The sequence below is a fragment of the Aphelocoma coerulescens genome, chromosome 2, assembly GCF_041296385.1.
Source record: "Aphelocoma coerulescens isolate FSJ_1873_10779 chromosome 2, UR_Acoe_1.0, whole genome shotgun sequence".
NCBI classification, from domain to species: domain Eukaryota; kingdom Metazoa; phylum Chordata; class Aves; order Passeriformes; family Corvidae; genus Aphelocoma; species Aphelocoma coerulescens.
Window position 1 is genome coordinate 26,415,210 of NC_091015.1, and position 19,626 is coordinate 26,434,835.

At 40.8% G+C, this 19,626-nt stretch overlaps 1 protein-coding gene across 3 annotated transcripts in view; it reads left to right on the forward strand.

The window, feature by feature from the left end:
* LOC138106369 (cytoplasmic dynein 1 intermediate chain 1) overlaps positions 1-19,626 on the forward strand; it is a 192,141-nt gene that overhangs the window by 38,779 nt on the left and 133,736 nt on the right. For all 3 annotated transcript variants that reach the window (XM_069006876.1, XM_069006878.1, XM_069006877.1), the window contains exons 5-6: positions 958-1,017; positions 4,989-5,104. In XM_069006876.1, coding sequence (XP_068862977.1) covers positions 958-1,017; positions 4,989-5,104 — 176 coding nt within the window. The remainder of the gene's footprint in view (positions 1-957; positions 1,018-4,988; positions 5,105-19,626) is intronic.

Consider the following 19,626-nt stretch of genomic DNA (forward strand, 5'->3'; position numbering starts at 1 on the left):
TGGATTCCAGCAGTTTTCTTGCATATAAGATGTGGCTTCCTGAGTGTGGAAAAATAAAGTAAAATTAAGACAGAGGAAGGAGCAGGCATTTTTGAAAATGTTGGCCTCAATATATCAATTTTTGCATTTCTAAATTGGAGGATTCTGAGTATTTCACAAGACTCCGTGAAGGCTCCGTGAATGTTTGCAAGGCATTTTAGAGCTGGTAGCATGGCAAGGTGCCCTGCTATGCAAGGAGCAACATCTTCACTTCAGACCACACCACTAGAACATTTGTACATTTGGTGATAGCCTCATCTGACAGCAGTCCATTAAGAGATTGTAATAGAACTGATTTTCCCAGATGTATTATTGCCCTCTTCCCCAGGAATTTTATCTGGAGGAAAAGAAGTATTTATTTGTTTGTCCCAGATGCCCTCAGAGTATGTCAGAGCTGGTATCAGTGTGCTGTTTGTTATATGTACTATGTGATGTTCATGCCCAGAGCAGTGTTGTACAGGATGGATTACTGTCTGTCTCAGGAGTGTGTGGAGGGATAAACTCTTCAGTGGAGTTCATGGCAAATTCTCAGTCTACCTTATAACAAAAACATAAATAAATTGTGCCTGCAGATTTTACAGATTGTTGTGAATCCATCAACCTAAGTTAAAGAGTTAGAAATTTTTCAGGAAAAGGAAAAAAAACCCACCCCATGTCTCATTTATCAATATGTGACAGAAAATCCAGCTTCTTTCCTTTGTTTATCAATAATATGTAATTTTAATAAATTTCCTGCCCTGTCTCAGTTTGACGTACAAACCTTGTTTGACATATGGTGTCTGTCGCTTGCACTGGGAGGTTGAATGTACTACATAGAGCATGTAACTAAGGAGATGGGGTTTTGTTCATCCTTTCAGTTAATTCTGTGTGTTCTTTTTTTCCCTCCCCTTCACGCTGCACGGCTGATTACCACCCTAGGACCTTGCAATGGGACACAGACCCCTCAGTGCTGCAACTCCAGTCTGACTCTGAACTTGGGTATATGTCAGCTCTTTTTGTTATCATTTCTTTGCAAGAATTATGTTGAAAATGCTTCCTAGTTGAGCTGGTTGTATGTGATTTTCCTTTGCTTTTTTGACTCAAAAAGACCATAATTTAAGTTTCCTTTTTTAGTTTCATAAATAAGAAGCTTCAGCAAATTCATCTTTGTGGAAAAAAAGCCCAACTATTTAAACAAGCTTATGAAAAGATAAATTGCTGTTTCTGTTGCCTGAAACACAATACAAATAACTATTTCATTTCAGATGAAATGTTATTATTGTGGCATATATGTGCATGTATAGTTACATTGATTTTGTTTGTACCTGTTGATTCAGACTGTTCTCTCTGAATCATTTGCAAGATACTTTTCCCCCTCCTTTCTGCCTGCTATTGCTGTTTCCACATGCAGTAATTATGTCCCCTTTTCTCTTAGGAGCTGTGTATGCATTTAAAATTGGGCACTTAAGTATGATCATAGTCCAAGAATATTTGGCATCTTAGTTGAGTTCAGGCCTATCAAGCTTTTCTAAAATTGTTATAGAACTAAAATGAATATTTTATAGTTTGGGATGGAACTTCTTTATGCCATACAAGTGAAAAAAATAGTTAATTTAGATAATGTAGAAATGCTTGTCTGCAGAGGTATTCAGGATAAACTGTTCCTCTAAAAGGATAGGTAGCAGTATCTCAAGTTCTTCAGAGCATGAGTCATAGGCAAAAACAAATCACTACACTGAAAAATTTGCTCTACCAATGAACTTAGGGGGTTGTTTTGAGTCTCCAAGCAAGTGTCTTGTGCTTTTATTTGTTCATGTGCTGCTTCATTCAGCATTCTGTAAGAAAAACAACAGCTTCCCTTTAGCTGCTGATTGACAGTGCTCCCAGCTGCAGTTAGGTGTGTTAGGTCTATTTACTAGGAAAGATTGGAAGGAAAGTGTCCAAGGAGCTTTCTAAACAAAAGTATTTCTCCATATCCAGAACTCCTAGGAATGTTTTTAGTTTTTCATGTGAGTGTGACTTCAAATAGGTCACAATTCAGCAACTCTGGCTGGGCTGTACCAAAAAGGTAGAGTTTTTTGAGCTGTTTTAACCTACAGAAACCTTTTAGAAATCCCAGCTGCTTTTTTTACAGAAGTTTGGATTAAAAGATGAGCACTCCTAGGAGCAAGGTTTCTCAAACAGCTGTGCAAAGCAAGTTCCTTTATTTGACTCGTGAAAAGATAACTCTGTGTGTAGCTACAGGACTTCAATCATTTATGAGCGGTCAGTGCAAAGACAGAAAAGAAGCATGCCAAAGAGCAAATCCACAGGTGTACATTTTAATGAAAGTCCTGCCTCTTTTGAAAGAAAACTGTCTTCAAACCTAAGGCAGAGTTAAACTTCCCTCTGGTGTCCTGAGACTAGGGCAAAAAAGCCCCCAACAAAACCAATGCAGAAGAAATCCTGCAGTCAGCAATTAACTGATGTGTGTAGCAAAACACTTCTAGCAGATACGTCTTTCTTGTGATACCTGTGGACAGAAGAACCGATTTTAATGCGTGGGTTTTAGTCACTATCCTCCTACTGACATCCCATTGGCAGTTTGGAAAGGAATCCTTCCAAGCTTGTGTGCTCTCTAAGATGAATATTCATTGAATTTATGAGCTTTATGAGCATCTCAGATGAAAAATGGGGATGGGAAAACAATAGACCATTTAGTGTTGCCCTAAAAAGAACTAGAGACTAGAACATTACAGCCCATATCTGGTAGAGTCCAGCTACTGAAAGGATGCTCCAGTTGTCCCTAAGTGCTTGGGACCAAAGGCTAGGCCAACTTTTAGTAACATGAGAACCATTAGAGGTGGCTTGACACAGGCAAAAAGCAATCAGTAGATCGTGTTCCTTCAGATAAAGAAAGACCTCCCAGTAATTGCCAGAATACAGGTGGCACAAGGCATTTGTACAGGCACCAGTAATTCCTGAATTGGAAGTGTTTTAGATGAAAAATTCCACACGTTGTCTCAGCACAGTGCTGTGGGAAGTAGCTCACTTCTGGGATTCAGTGTGCAAAGAGGTTCAATACACCCAGCTAGGGGTTAAATCCTGATCTCTGTTAGGGTCATGTTCCCCATCCTCAGGCAGTCCAGGAGATACGGAGTGACCTCATGTGAAACTGTTTTAGAATTAGGTGAGGTTCTAATTAGGTCCAGATTAGACAATTAATTAGGGATTATACTTAACCAAGACCCCTGTCAAGAGACTTTTTCAATGCAAAGGCTTAAGAACCTCAGTAAATGGAAAGAGTAGCCTGGGGCAGTAGGGGACTGCTTACACAGGGAAGTCAAACTGACCAAGCAGGCAACACAGATTGCACATCTGGTGCTGAGGGAAGCAAAGGCACATGAGAGTTGTCTGGGGTGAGATATTTATTAAAGATTGAATTCACACAGACCCTAAGTTAAAGCACCTACAAAAATGTCAAACTACTGAAACCTCTGCTAGCTGAAGAAACTTTTCTGCCCCCAGTAATGAGGTAGAAGTTTTTCTGTAGAATTTTTGGACAACTGTAGATTTTGTTCATATTGGCAAAGTCAGAGATGGTTGTAAGGAGGGAGACTTGCTAATTTTTCTTCTTTGAAAAGAGGAAAGACTCAGAGCTACAACTGTTTCTGCTCTAGTGGTTTGTTACACAATACAGCTGATTTGTACTGATTACCTGCTGAATCTAATTGCAGTCAGCTTAATAACAACTCTGGCAGTAAAATAGATTAGAAAAAATATAGCTGATGTAGTGTTAATCAGGTGAAAACTTCAGTAGGTGCTACCCAATGATGTCAGTTTCCTTTTGAGACGCGCATTTCCTTTCAGACATCAATCTTAACTGAATACCTAAACCACTGTAAATTAATCAGATCAGAAGCCCTTTGACTTCTGTTCTTCTAGCAGTCTGGAAAATGAAGAGGATATGGATAATGTGTAAGAATTTTCTGCTTTTCCAAATTGTTCTCTTCAATAATGTGACAAGTTGAGAAACATTGTGTCCAGGAATTTATTTCCCCATAAATGCACAAGCATGCTCACACTTGCTGATATAGGTAACTGGTCTTACTTAGTTCATTTGTTTATTAAATTTGCATTCTTTTCTCTGCTAAAATTGGCATTTTTTCCAGTAAAACACTTCCAAGTAACCATTTGTATATTCTTCACTCCCTGCAGTGAATCAAATAATATTCAGGAAATAAACTGATTTTTTCCCTCACAGAGTGAACTGTGAGAACTAAAAGTGTTCATGACCATGCTCAGCTGCCTCTCTTCTTTTTCACTTACAGTTAGCTTGCTTCACTGTTTTATTTCATATGGTTTATTTAAAGTAAGGGAAGTAGACAAAACAGAAGGCTATAGTGGCCCTGCTCTGGTTGTGTTTTAGCTCTCCTCCAGCCCTAGCATTAAGACTCCACTAATCATGAACCTACATCAATGCCATGATTAACGACTTCTGTGGAAGGGAGAATCTCCTTCTTTATGGAAATTACCCACCTTGCCAGCTAAAGACTCTGTTACTGCTCCCAGCTGAACATTTGGCAGTCCTAATCCATCCTGGTTTAAACACCACTGTTCTCTTTCCACAACTCTGTATCCCAGGCTGAGGATGAACTCCTTTGAGCAGGCGGAACATTATAGTAATGATGGTATGAAAGAGAATTTTGTTGCAGTTAAGAGGGGCACAAGCAGGCCATTTCTCTCTCCCATTTACAATCCCTCTCAGCAGCATGATCTATAGGTTCAACAACTGTACTTTATTATGGCAAATGGTTCCCAGGTTAATTTTTCTTCACTGCAGTATGGTACTTCTCATGCATACTGTGTTGTGTATCATCTTAACAAACACTGAAGTATTTTTTATCTTGTTCATAACAGCAAACATTTGTTCCTGCTGCTGATTTACATTTAGCATGACTAACCTTTTGATGTCATGTATTCTACCTTAGACGCAGACTGCACAAACTAGGGGTGTCAAAGATTACCCAGGTTGATTTCTTACCTCGAGAGGTGGTATCATACTCCAAGGAGACGCAGACACCTCTTGCCACGCATCAATCTGAAGGTAAGATTTATGCTTTTTTTAAAAAAAATTAATAGAAAATTTGCATTTGAGTTAAAGAATGTAATAAAAATAATAGTAAGTCATAACATGGCTGCTTATCATGTATTTTCTGCAAGCCAGGTATTGTTTATGTGATTAATGGCTGTTCTGATGACAAGAGTTATAAAAATCACTTTAAATGCAGGTGGAACCAAACTACTTCTGACTTACAATGGGTTGTGCTCAGATAGCAGTTTAATGAGAACATTTTTCCAAATAAATCATTATGAATGTAGTTAAAATAGTGCTTCGATTTTTTTTGCTTTCTCAGGGAAGTTATTAATTCTGTGCTTTGTAAAGAGGCAGTGTTGGAAAGTTGCCCTCAGTTGTTTGGTCATTGTAATTGTGTCCCCCTGCTGTAGGTGAAGCTTAGGGAGAAGTTGCAGCTTAGCTCCATGTACTGAAAAAGGAGGTTTGCATACTCTGATATGGACAGTCCTACTTTCTCTCTGCTGACATCATGCTGGCATCTGTACTCATGGAGCTGTTTGTTGGCTGTTTGGCTCTCTTGTTGATAAGTAAATACACAGAGTGGCAGGGGGGTGCTGATCTGCCAGTGCTGTACTGCAGGATGCTGAATGCAGGTCAGTGGTGCCATTTAAACTGAAAGCAAAACTGTACATTAGCCTGATGTTGTCTATGCACTAGAACAAAGCGGATAGAAGAGGAAAAGCTCATACCAGTCTTGACCATAATCTTTGCTATTAACAATGAAGGATCAAGAAAAGTTCAACAACCAAGTAATTTTCTGCAGAAGATAGTGTAGAACTTTACCAAGCTTCATTCAGAGAAGAAAAACACTCAAGTAGGTTCAAAATGTGGTGGTGGTGGTAAATCTGTCTAAATATAAGTTACTGTCAGGGAAAACAGAGTGAAAAACATAGCTAGCTTTCTTCTGCAACTGGGTTACCAGGTCTGCATTTAGGAAGGCAGCTGCCTTAGGAACCAGAAACAGAAACTGCTGAGCTAGATGCTCAGATTCTGCTATCCTGGAGCACAAATCTACCCTGGTCATCTGTGGACTGAAATAGTGCCTTCAAACATAGACAGCCCTTTTGCTTGGATGACGCTCCTTGAGCAGTGTGTCCAGAGAGCTTTGCCTGCTCATAGGAAGACGCTGTCTCAGAAGCCTCCCTGGATCAGCCCAGCTCATCTCTGCTTCTCTCTCTGTGGGCTGCTGAAGCCTCAAGAAAAGCCCCTGAGTCCTTGTCTTCTTTGATTAAGACCAGTTAATGCTCAACCCCAGAGCATTACCGTGAGTTCATTGTTAGATCAGATGCAGGGGGTGTCCTTCCTCTCTGACACATGGCCTTTATCCAATGCAAGAACCTATGGATATGGGAAATTTAAGACATGGCTTTGTGTTTGTGTCCCTCAGCAACTCCAGCGCTCATGAGCTGACCTGTCTTTCTGAACAGGACAGCCTCACTTGAGGAAGCATCTTCTTTCAGTAAGATCTTCTTGCTTTTTTCCCAAGGAGCTCTCCAACTATTACAAAATCTTTTTCTTGGCTAGACAAGATGACAATCTCCTACCCTTCAAGGAAAAAATCCCCAAACAACAGCATGATGCTGTAGAGCCCGGCAGTCGGGACAATGAGGAAAGAGGCAGTGTGGTTTGAAATGGTCCTTCCAGCACAGAGGAAAGTCACTTGTTTCTCATTTGTGTGAACAAAGATAAGTGGAAACATAAACCACCATGCACTTTAAGCTGCCTGGGCCAAAACTGTGATGGAAGAGGTCAAATATGTGGTTTTGGTGACTGGATTTGTTATTTTTCCTATTCTCTGTGTCATCACAGCGAAGGAAGAAACATCAGCAATAGTGGTGCTCAACATGTTAAAACACAGAGAAAATATCACCCAATCACTTCCTTCAGGTGTGTGAGGAAGAGAAAGCGTAACTTATATTTTCTTTCCAATCTGCTGCTAGGGAATTCTCTGCACATAACTTGGATATGATTATGGCTGTGCATCAGTAAAGGAGATTCAGGAAAGTTTGGTTATTCCATTGAAAGGCTATTTAATTGGAAATTCTCTAGGGGGTAAATAAGCCCTGTGGTTTTGGTCTCCCAGGTGTGATGGAAACGAATTCTCAGGTTTTCAATCTCCCAAGCCTCTCTATGAATGCTGAGCCTTTCATACTGTCACTCTAAAGATGAGCAGCAGAGAGAAATTCCTCAGGAGAGCAGCTTAGAGAAGAAGTCTTTACACTGTTTCTATGCATTCATGTGATAAAACATAGCCATTATCTTTTCAAGATAAATTGTTCAGTCATTACTACAGTTATGGGCTCAGTTATTCAGCATCTGAAGCCTTAGAATTTGAGAATAGAAAATAAGAAACTTCTTATTTACTTGGATGAGTCTGACTTCAGCATTCGGAATTCACACTTTTCACTGCCTGCCTTAAATACTGGAAATGTCAAAATGCAGAATTTTAGGATGAGATTGTCCCATGCTTGCTTCTTTTTTGGAAGACAACTAATGAAGGGTACAGCTGGTTGGAAAGATGGGTAAAAAGAGGACTTTGAGTCCATTCAGTATTCTTCAGCTTTTTTTCAAAATATCCTTATCAGGTTTTCTGCATTTGCTTCTCTAGAGAGCAAGAAAGAAACTCTGAGGTACTTTAAACCTACTGCTGTCTGGAGCTTAGTGGATGTTCTTTGTGGTAATGGCTATTGCCCAACAAACCTTATAAAATTGGAAAAGGAAGGGTTCACTCTGGTAAGTCCATGTGGTGCCAGAGAGCCAGATGCTATGTTCACTGAAGTCTCAGCTTGTCAGCTGCTAATTTTAGAAGAAATAGTGTGGCATTATTCTTCACTGAATAAAAAACAGATTAACTCCTCTTTTCAGAACAGGTAATTTGATTTATTTCAGAGGAATAATGACATGTCATTTCCCCCACAAACTTTATTATTTAGGGAGATGTGTATATGCATCATTCAGTCCTTTGATCAGAAGTACATAATTCTTTTGCTTTATTTAGGTCACAGTCAGCTTCAGCCTTTTCTTCCTTGCAGGATGACTTCAAAAACACACAGATCTTGGCTCTGGAGCCTGAGAAAAAAATGTGCTCTTTACTTTCCCCGTCCTCCTGCTATAATTGAACTTGAATTTAGGTATTTGTAGGCATTGAGAGACATTTTCCTTGTGCTGCTTTTTCCATTCTGGAGTTGATTAAGACCTAGACAATGCCAAATCTTTTTTGAGAGGTCTCTGGGACACTTCCTCCACTGTGCAGAGACTCTCACATCACCTCAGGAGTGTCAGCCCCATGTAGCCTTTAATGGTTGGACCCTCCAAAGCCCTTCAGACCTGCTGTTTGCTGAAGGTGCGCCTAGGAGAAAAGAGAAAAGCCATGGCCTGGCCTCTGCCCAGGACAGATCCCTCACTGCTGTGCAGCAATGGAAGAAGCTCTGTATGACTGCCTGCAGCCCACCTTTTCAGACAGGAAAACAGTCTGCACATTCAGGCTCTGCTAGGTGACTGCCTCATTTCCAGCATACTGTTCTGCTCTTTAATGGTTCAGGAGGTAAAATCTCAGAGAAGGAAGATGCTCCTCTGATCTGGGTCCCCTCGGAAACCAAGGGCTGCAAGAAGGAGAAATTATGTGAGCTTTCTGGCTTTGCTGTCCAGTGTCAGGAGTGTTGTTATTCCTCTTTTGTGAAGTAGAAACTACTTCATCGGTAAAATGAGATGTTCTCACATTCTGGCTTGACAGACTGTCACTGCAAATAGGTTAGTCAGAAATGCATTCCTGAAAGAGTAGGTCCTGTGTGCAGGAGAAGATCTGACTCTCTAGAACAGTGGAGGTTGTGTGCACTTCATCAGTTTATCATCTTCAACAGGTGTTTGTTCATGTGGGGAAAACAAATTATATGCCATACTCACCTCCTGAGCAGGATAACCTCATCTTACATCACAAATGTAGCCCAGTTCTGGCAAAGAACACAACTGAGACCTGTGATCCATCTGTTTATGTGCCGTTTTCAAACACTAAGGGTATTTTGACTATTAGGGAAAGAAGAAAAATAAACTCTCTACTCCATCTGGAAGTAGGCTGGAATGAAGTGGCAAAATGGAGGTGGGGCTCCAGAGGCTGGGTTGGGTTCTGCATGTGTCTGACAGTGTTATTCTCTGAACTAAGGTTCCTGAAAGTTGCCTTTTTTAAAGCACTGAGGGAAGAGAGGGGAGTTCTGCTCACACTCAGGCTCATGAGACACATGAGTTTGGGTATCTGTGTGATACCAAATGTTAAGTGTCTACTGTAGGGCGAACCAAAATTCTGTAGGTGCCACTGATTGCATGGACTAGTTCTTCACTGACAAACTTGGTAACAGAGCACTTAATATAGCCATATTAATTTAGGTTTCTTGTTATTGAGTAAAGTGCATGTGTCTAGAAGAGTGATACATTGGCATCCTGTGAGGCCTGTGTCCTACTTTGAGTTTTGATAATTGGATGGGAAGTTATCTGTGGCTGGGACTGCCAAGCCCCAGTGCCGTGAAAGCAAGTCAGGCCTCTGGAATTTTATCATTTCCATGATAAAATCCATAGATAAATGTATTTATACTTTGGTTGTTAAGGTCTTTATGATGCTGTGCAGCAGACCTCTAGCACAGCAAACTCGGCCCCAGTCCTGTTGTGCCTTGCCGTGCCTGAGTGTAGCTCAGCTGTAGCTTTGTGAATGTATTCTGTACTTTGGAAAAGCCAGTCCTGGAACTAAGTGAGATCATACTTAAGCTTTCCTATGGCCAATCTGCCTAGAGCCCACGGATCAGAAGCTGGGCTTTAAGTTAAGGAGCTTACTTTGGCTTTTCTCTTCCAGAGAATTGTAAGCTCAGCTCCAGTCTGAAAAGGATGAGTCTGGATGCAAGAATAGCTTTGAACCCCTCATTTAATGGGAAACGCAGATGCACATTTGTGCATTACCATGCACGCAACGTATGTGTCAGGATACATGATAATGTGTCATGGAAAGGCATTGGACATAACTAAGGGGAAAGCAAAGACCTTCTGTTGTAAACAAAAGGAGGTGCTGAAAAGCAAAACTAGGATGGAAATCACTATTAAAAAGAGAAGACAACCTAAAGATGAATCAGTGTTAAAGCAGAAGTTATGTTTTTAAAGAGACAGAGCCTTAGTATTAGTATGAATGGACACTAATTTTGAAATAATTTTTTGTAATTTTGTAAAATATCATGCTCTATCCTAAGCGGTATCATGTATCACTAGGTGTTCTTAGTTAGCTATAAAAATCCATTTTGCCTTTTCTTCTCAAACTGCGGGCCATCAGAGTTGTACTGTGGATCTCAATAGCTGGCATAAGCACTCTGATTCAAGATGGCTTTGTTTGATTAAATCAACAAAGCTTAATTTGTACTGTTGTACCAGACTGTACAAGATTGGATGAGACTAGAATGAAGTGGTGCAAAGATATGAGGCATTACATTGTATGGCAGTCTTTCAATAATTCCTCTTCTTTCATGCCACAGCCGCATCTCCTTTTCTAAATAACAAGGTTTTCAAGGTGGATTATTTTTTTTCTGATTTTAAATTCGGCATGAAAATCTTTCAAAGGCATTCAGGCAGCGCCCTCTGGTGGTGAAGCGGTGAAGCGCCGCGCCCCAGGGATGCCGGCAGGGAGGGATGCAGGGATGCTGGAGTGACCTGCGGATAAACGCTGGCCTGATCTTTTGTCTGAGGCAGGAATTATAATTAACAGAAGGTGCTTGAGTTGTGTGACTGAGATGTATGAATGCAAGTGCTGTTTAAAGAAGTGTGAGAAGAGACCAAGGCATTACACAGAAATTGGGGGGAAAATATATATTATTTAGAAAAGTTAAAAAACGTTTAAAAATCAGTCATAGGTATCCAGGGCAATAATACACTTGTGAAATCAGGTGCAATCCCTTGTTATTCCAATCCCTTATTGAAGTACAATTAGTAAAGTACAATTTGTTACAATACATATATTCCAGAACAGCCACAACAGGTAGCTACCAGGTGTGGTGGGTCTGTATTCCGCTCCTGGCAAGTTGCAGACATTGGGTATGTGCCTCTGAAGGCTTTCTTCACCAGAAGGCTCATGATAATTTTATGTGGTACAGAATTAAAATAAGGACTTGACTTAAGAAATTAGTTTCTCTGGGTTTTGTTGTGCAGAAAAATATATTTGACACTTGCAAGGATTTCTTCTTGGAGGAAGAATGAAGAGACCACAGTCTGGTCATGGATACTTTGGTGTTTGAGTGCAGAAGGGGACATCAAGTATCTGTTCTCCTTAAATATTTAACAGGCTTGGGATCAAACAGCAATTCTGTGAGACAGTCCCAGTCCATTTCTAAAAGGTGGCCTAACAGTATATTAATCAGCAATCATTGCTTTAGTATTTGGTCCCATTCCCTGTTTCTCCTTCCTTAGGTTTTCTCTAAAGACTTCTGGAGAAAGGCTTTTCTTATACTCAAGATGGTTTTCAGATAGTCTTATGCAGAGAGCCCTTTGAATGCTAAACTGTTTTGAACAAGCAGATCTGACAATTTATAAAGCATCAGTAATTCTCAGGGAATTATCTACTAAGAACTGGTTTAACAGAGAGAAGATTGCCTCTGGTCACACAGTTGGAGGTCTGAAGAAAGAAAACTCTTTAGCGATCTTAGACTTTTTCCCCTGATCATTTCATTACACAGGGATCAAGTAACTTGACTCTTTGCAGTTTCTACACAGTCTTAACAAAATCTGGGGCAGGCCTCCTGAAAACCAGGTACTTACACATAGGAGTTTCCTGCTCCAAAGTGTCCCTGACCTTCTGCAGACTGTAGTTTCTTTTGCACAAGGTGCCTCTGCATTAAATGCAGGCCAAGAAAGTGTATCTAGTAATTCTTTATGAGGGTGGAGACATGTCCCAGCTGAACTATGCCTTCTCTAAACCATTCAGGCAACAGAAGATGAGGAACAAACCAAAGCTTAACTGTCTTTTGGATGGAACAAGGACCCATTTTTTGGCCTGTGCTGCCTTGGAAGGGAGTGTTGTGCAGTTTTCTTCTGTGAATGGAAACAGTACTGCTTCAGAGCCTTTGCAGACATGGGGAAGGATCATGCTATGCCAGCCCTCCTTGCACCTTCTCAATCCTAATGGGTGATCTTTGCTCTGTGCTTTTAAGCAAGTGGATCCCATCCTGCACCCAGAGATGGGAAGCTGTTCTCTCCAAGAATAACCCAAAAAGCATTGTAGTCAATCGCCTTGTGCAGAAACCAACCTTCTCCTTTAGTTGCAGTGGGAAATAATGCAATTGAATGAGATCCTGGTACATCTGGTGTCGCATGATGGAAAACAAGAGAGCTGATGTTAAGAGCCCTGACCTCAGACTCCTTTAACTAGCTTCAAGTCATCTCACAGTGCCTTTGACCCATCTCTGTGTCCTGACATCTGAAACTAGCAGCGATCCATGAATTCAGAGAGATGCCCTGTAACACCTGTATGCAAATTGAATTCTTTGTTGGCTGGAAATTAAAACCTTCCTCTAAGTCTTTCTTCTCTGGAAAAGATCCTGGCCATATTCTACACATGAAGAACTGCTGTATTGAGCTGATTTGTTAAATGTTCCCCTCAAGCGACAAAATAGTTCTAAACTTATTTGCAAATATATGACTTTTAGTATATTGCAACTTGGCTTTAACGTGAGAATGAGGAAAGTGTCTCACTAATGAACAGCACCATGATTTCCCCAGTCAACACTCAGTGGAATGACAGTGGCAAATTTTTCTCTATTTGCTGTTTTCATGTGTTCCTAGTTACCACTTTATGTATAATTTCAGTAGTGTTTGAACATGCTTTGAATTAGCAATGTGTATACATATATTACAATGCTCAAATGAGAAGGTTCAGACCTGAAAATGTAAAAAGTGTGAAATTCAGGTTAACAGTGCTTCCAACAGAACAATGAAGACATGGCTTTTTGTTTTCTTCAGAAACAAAGCATGCTTTTTCCTGCCATTCCTGTAATTCCTTCTTTAGACTAATGGGTGATGCCTATTCAGTATATACAAGAAAACTAATACCCAGCACCTTCTATTATGTGTTTAGTAACCTTTGGCAAATTCTGGCTTTGTAACATGGACCAATCTCCACTAGAATTAAAGACAAGATTAAGAAAAATGTGCATTGCAGAAGTAGCAGTTATTAACCCTCAGTGCTCTAATTAGCACTTATTCTTTCTAATCCTGTAAGTAGATACAAAATAAGGGCTGAAATAGACACAGGCCATAATGTGGAAAGGCCTTCATTAGTGGTGTTAAAAAGATGTACAGAAAACTGCTTGGTTACTTCACACTTCTCAGTTTGATCCTTGGCACTTGGACTCTAAGAAATAAAAAAGATTCACATGCCAAAATCCCCTCCTCTGTTTTAACCCACAGTACTAATGTACTGGGTCAAAAATTACGCAGCTGAAAATTCTCCTGTTCAGCACCTCTCTATCTTCAATTCTATAGCTGAGCCTCAGCCTGAGAAGCTGGCCTATTGTGCCCCTCTATAGTCTGCTTTAATTGGCTCATTTCCATAGGAGAGGCCACCTGCCTTGGCTAGGGCAGTGTCAGCTGCTTGCCCTCAGACTAACTGGAGAGGGAGCCAAGTGGCTGGGCTGGGTCGAGTGAAGACTTTGGCACACCCTGCATCACTGCCCGCCCTCAGCATGAATGGGGATGCACCCCAAGCTGGGCCTTTGTTCACCAAGTGTGTCCTCACATTCTGACCCCAGCACCTGGGCAGACCCCTCCAGACCTGGCACCCCAGGCCCCCCTTCTCCCTCCTGAGAGCTGCTCCAAGGTCATGTAAAGCCATGCTATATTTAGTATAATGGCAAACTGTGGACCTCATCTGTATGTAGTGCTTGAGAATCCCTGCTCAAAATCAGTAGTAGCTGGATCCTTTCCAGAGAATCCTTTTGCTCTCTCACATACACTAAGAGTTACTCTGAAAACTGAAGAAGGGATCTGGATGAAGAAACTTTTAATGAAATGGGCATGTCAGTAAAGTAAAAGTCTCGGCATGAATTCCCGCTGGCCACTATTAATAGAAGATGGAATTCTCTTTTGCTGCAATACAATAGACTGTCTCCACAAATAATGTCACTTTTCAACCAGACCCTGGCTGTCACTTGCCCATCTATCTTATTTAAAATAAACTTAGCATGTATTCACTCTGAGCCACAATTACTTCAGATGTATGTCCTAGCCATTAACCTCCAACCCAGCACCCTCTCTTCCTGCAAGCTAATACCCTATTTAATGCACACAGGAAGTGAAAACATAATCATTATTTTTCTAAAATGTGTTGAGCTTGAGCCATGAAGCTTCATACTTATTTTAAGTCTATAATTGCATGTTGTTGCTGTGGATACTCATTTTTTTTCCTCACTCCAATTGTCTTGTAAAGTTTCTTACATCCGAGCTCAGTATGGGTTCAGCTCCTCTGTGATTGGCACAAGCAGATCCCTGCATTTATGAATAGCCTCACTGATCTCAGTAGCAGCTGTTGGGTTTTGAGGACTCTCAGAATTCACTGCTTGGTTTGGAGCTGAACTTCTTTGAAGGTCTTGCCCCAACTACACAACTGGAGAATTTTTGAAATTTTAGCCCTTAATCATGGTTGTTTCATGTTTTCTTTCTTGTCATCTCCACTCAGATGTTCACTCTTCCTCTCCTAGGCACCAATTACTCAGCAACAACATGCTCAAAACAGCCACTCATCTGCTATGAAACACAGAAAGCACTGAAGATCTTGCTTGTGACTGCTTGAAGAATTCTCTGTGCTGGTATTGCATCACAGATAATGTGCAGGTTGAAAACACAGCTGAAACCAACATTCCAGAGTGGAGTCTCAAAATTGCTTTGACCTGTTACCTTAACAAAAGGATGCTGGGAGATGTGTACTTTTATGGTGGGTTGACTTTGGTTGCCCATCCAGCCACCCTCTTACTCCCCCTTACTGAACAGGATGAGGGAGGAAGGAAGATGGCAGAGTTCATGGGTTGATGGGGATCACTTGTCAGTTACCATCATGGGCTAAACAAACTCCGCCAGGGGGAAATGGATTTAGTTTATTGCCAATTAAATACATTTGGATGGTGAGAAACAAAGACAAAATTGAATTACCTTTTACCTGTCCTTTTTCCCAGGCTCAACTTCATTCTTTCATTCCCAGCTCCTCTATCTCCCGTCCACTGCAAGTGACTCAGACGGATGGGTCTGGGAGGTTGTGATCAGTTCATAGCAGCCCCTCCTGCTTCAGTGTGGGTTTTCCCCATGGGCTGCAGTTCTTCAGGACAAACCTGTTCCAGCATGGGCTCTCCATAAACCACAGTTCCTTCATAAAATATCCACATGCCCCAGTGTGGGTTCCTCCATGGGCTACAGTGTGGGTATCTGCTCTGGTATGGTCCTTTCCATTGGCTGCAGGAGAATATCTGCTCTGGCCACTGGAGCACCTCCTTTCCCCCTTCTTCTCTCACCTTGATGCTCACAGGGCTGCTTCTCACACTTATTTTTCCTCATTTCTCTCTTTACCATGTGGTGTTTTGCTCTTTCTTGAACATGTTTTCCCAGAGGTGCCAGCAGCATGGCAGATGTCTCAGCTGTGTCCTGTGGTGGATGTGGTATGGAACTGTGTGTCTGGCACAGGGCAGCTCCTGATCTCTTTTCATTGAAGCCACCCCTGCAGAGCCTCCCCCCACTACCACTAAAAACCAGTAAAAATCTTGTTGCTTACACCCATATTTAGAAAAATTGGTAGCTAATTAGCCAAAATTCACGTTTCTTTTATGATGTGTCTGGGATCAAGTCTTAGCTTTGCCTAATAGGCAAATGCTTTAGCCACTAAAGTCTTAGGTGATCTGGGTTGAGCTATTTGTTGGACCAGGAACCAGAAGCATAGTGTTTGGTAGTGTAGCTGAATGTTCATTATCATAACATAGGACTAATTTTTTTTGGGGTATCTAGAGCAGTCATCCTGTTTTTACCTTGACATCTGTGGATCTGATGCAATGTTTTGAAGTTTTTGGCTAATTTGAGTCCCTCTCGTGTTTTCTGGTGATAGAAAATCTGGTGATAGATACCTTACCCTGGAGGAGATCCATTGCTGAGAATTCTGAGAAGTGGTAGATGCTTGCCTGGACCAGAGGTAGGAGCTTGGTTCTGGTCAGGCCAGCTACACAGGTGTGTCTTTCTGGTGGTGATCCTACAGAATGGTCCATGATGCCTGTGCCAAATGGTATGGGTTGGGTCATCTCAGCTCCCATAATCTCTTGGAGCAGTTAGCTGTGCCCATATTGCTTCTTGTCAGGCTCACAGCGTCCTGTGGTAGCTATCCTACCATCCCATCATCTTACACAATGAGACAGCACAAACTCGTCCTGCATGTGTTTCACAGACTTCTTACCTGTGACATGAGACATGCTGGGATTCACATGGGGGGATAATTGAGGCCAAAAGAGCTGAAGCCAACATAGTGTTGTGAGGGGGATATGGACCCTAGCCCAGACTGTCCTTCGGTCTGTGCCCAAGTTTCCAGACCAGTGGAACTAGTTAATTTGGTCCAGATGTGAACTGCGTATGCTGTAACATGCTCACAGTTCATACTGATTAGGAATAAGCATCTCTTGTAATCTGCCTTTTCCTCTTTGCCAGATCGGGTGTTGCAGAAAGCTTGGATTCAGGATTTCCAAATAGGCAGGGTTCCTAAGAGTTAGGCATGTTTATGTGCATTTTAGGCATGTAAGAGTTGCTGTTTAAGCAAAGATACAACAAATTTACATCTGGCTCTCATTTGTGCAGTCATGAGAAGGTGTCTAGTGAAGAGTGAGCTTCCATTTTCAAGAATGCCTTGGACAGAGTTCGGGTGGAGTGTGCAGGCACAAGTGCACTATGACACTTGTGTGCTTGGGAAACATCTGTCCTGCCATTCCTAGGTTGTAACAGGATGGAGGCAGAGACAGGACAGGAGACGAATCTGGTCTCTCTTTTCTCTTTTTGTCTCTCTGTTCTACGGACAGAACTGTGTTAAAAAGCTGCAGGTAGATTTACATAGTTATTAAAGTATTTTCTTATAGGTACAGCTATAGATACAATGTTTACATAATGTATTACCTATCTATATTGTATCTGTAGATTTACAGATACTCGTGGATGCATACATAAAGCTGACCACTACAAGATGTCACTGCCTGCCAAGTGATACCCTTGGGCTCAGAGCAATGGTGTGAATATCAGCCTGTTTGTATAAACTTTCTATACTCAAAAGAGTGAGACAGAACCTCCCAGAAGGCAATTTACCCTATCTGTTATATTTATCATAACACTGAAAAATTACCTTCTATTTGTGCCTTTCTCCATTACTTACAGAACTTAGCCAATACATTCAAACTATAACCTTCATTTTTAGATGATTGAGTTTAGATAATTCCCACCATTTTCTGATGGGAATATGGGCAAGTGTGTTATGAAGTGTTTTACTGTCATCCCCTGATACAGTTCTGGGACTGCTGTTATTGCTATTTCTTTTCTTCATCTCCTTCATCTCTTAGCTATTCCCCTTTGAAGTTCCTTCTTGTGCCTGTGTGAAAGTGAAAAAGCAGGCATCTTATTTTCCTCTGAAACCTATGTAATTGAGGACAGCACTTTCCCAGCTGATAAAGGCAATAGGGTAGAGAAAAAATAGAAAAATTACTTTGCTCTTTTATATCTTCAATTAAATAGTGTTTTCATACTATTCAGAGGACTTTATTGTGTAGACTCAATACTACACTTTTTGTGCTAACATTTATTTTGATACATCAGTCTAGTTTTTGTATTGCGTAGTTCATCAAATGCATGTTTCTGTCATATTTTGCCCAAGGCATGCCTTACAGTAAAGCCCTTCAAAATCCCTGCCCCAAAGAGTACTGAGCATCAAGTGGATACATTTCTAGATCTAGAAATTATAGCACCGTGACTATGAAATGGACAAAACCACGACTTCGTTTACTGAGGTGTAGGATGGGGAATATATGCTTTCATCTGTTCTTTCATTACTTTCAACCATATCACATAGGTTTTGGGACTGTTCATTTGACCTGTGATACTTCTTGTATTAGAGTGTCTTGATGAAGTATTAGGGATAAATACCCAAGCCGTATGTATTAGCCATGCAGTGAGGATGTTTTCAGATCTAATTACTGAATTACTTAGTACTAGTTTACTATTATCCTTAATGAATCTAGATTAGAAAAGGTTAGTAAAAGTACCTTTTCTGTTTTGCAGTTCATCAGCTTGAGATAATTTAGTAACAAAGGCTCATGTTGCAATCAGGGAAAGGACTCCCACTGACTAAAATGGGACCTGGACTGGGACCAAATTAAGTGCTTGCCATGAGCCTAAATAGCTGACATTGTCACTGACTCATCATGTGAGGCCCTTCAGTACACTGTAGAATCAGTTTATTTGTATTTGATTAAATACAAAAGTATTTTGCAAGGCTTTCCAGCTTCGAAAAACAAAGTCATTTACATAAGAGCCAGGCAACCAAATAGCTATCCTCTTCTACCCTTGTTAGCAGGCTTAATCCTGCAAATATTTATGCATGTTCTGTGCTCATCATTAGTCCCCTGACATATTTGATTGTCTGATATCAGGCATGTATGTGTTTGCAGGAGGGGATCTGGTGCTGTATTTGTTGTATCCTGTTTTGCTGATGTACTGCAAGTTCTGAAGGGCAGGAAATGTGTTTGTTTTTCCAACTTATCAGCACAGAATATAGAAAACATGCTGTAAAGAAATACCGATAATGAAAAATGCATTTATATATCATAGAATAGTTTGGGTTGGAAGGGACTTAAGTCATTTAATCCAATCCCCCTGCAATGGGATATTTTCAACTAGATCAGGGTGCTTAGAACGCTGTGCAACCTGACCTTGAATGGTTCCAGGGATGGGGCATCTGCCACCTCTCTGGGCAACCTGCCCCGGTGTTTTACCACTCTCATTGTGAAAAAACTTTTCCTTATATCTTTTAGTTTAAAGCCATTGCCCCTTGTTTTATTCCAACAGGCCCTACTAAATGTATACATTACATATATATATATATACATTTTAAGGGGATAATATGCTTCTTTCCTGTATTCCAGGTCGATTCACTTTGGCAACTGCTAAAAATGTGCATTTTATTATTAACACCTTTTATCAATCCAGTGAACAATAGAAACAGCAACTGTGCTCCAAGACCAGCCACATCTTGCAATAATTTATAAATGTCCCGTATTAAAAATAATACAGTTACTCAAACTTTTTCAAAATGTCCCAGGGTAAGCAAATGCTTTTGTATTATTATTAGTTTTGACAAACCTGATTGTGTGCTGGCCATTGTTAAAGGGTTGTATCTGCCTCCAAACACAGTGAGAGACAAAGAATTTTTAATGAATTTAATTAAAACTTTATGTGGTTTATGG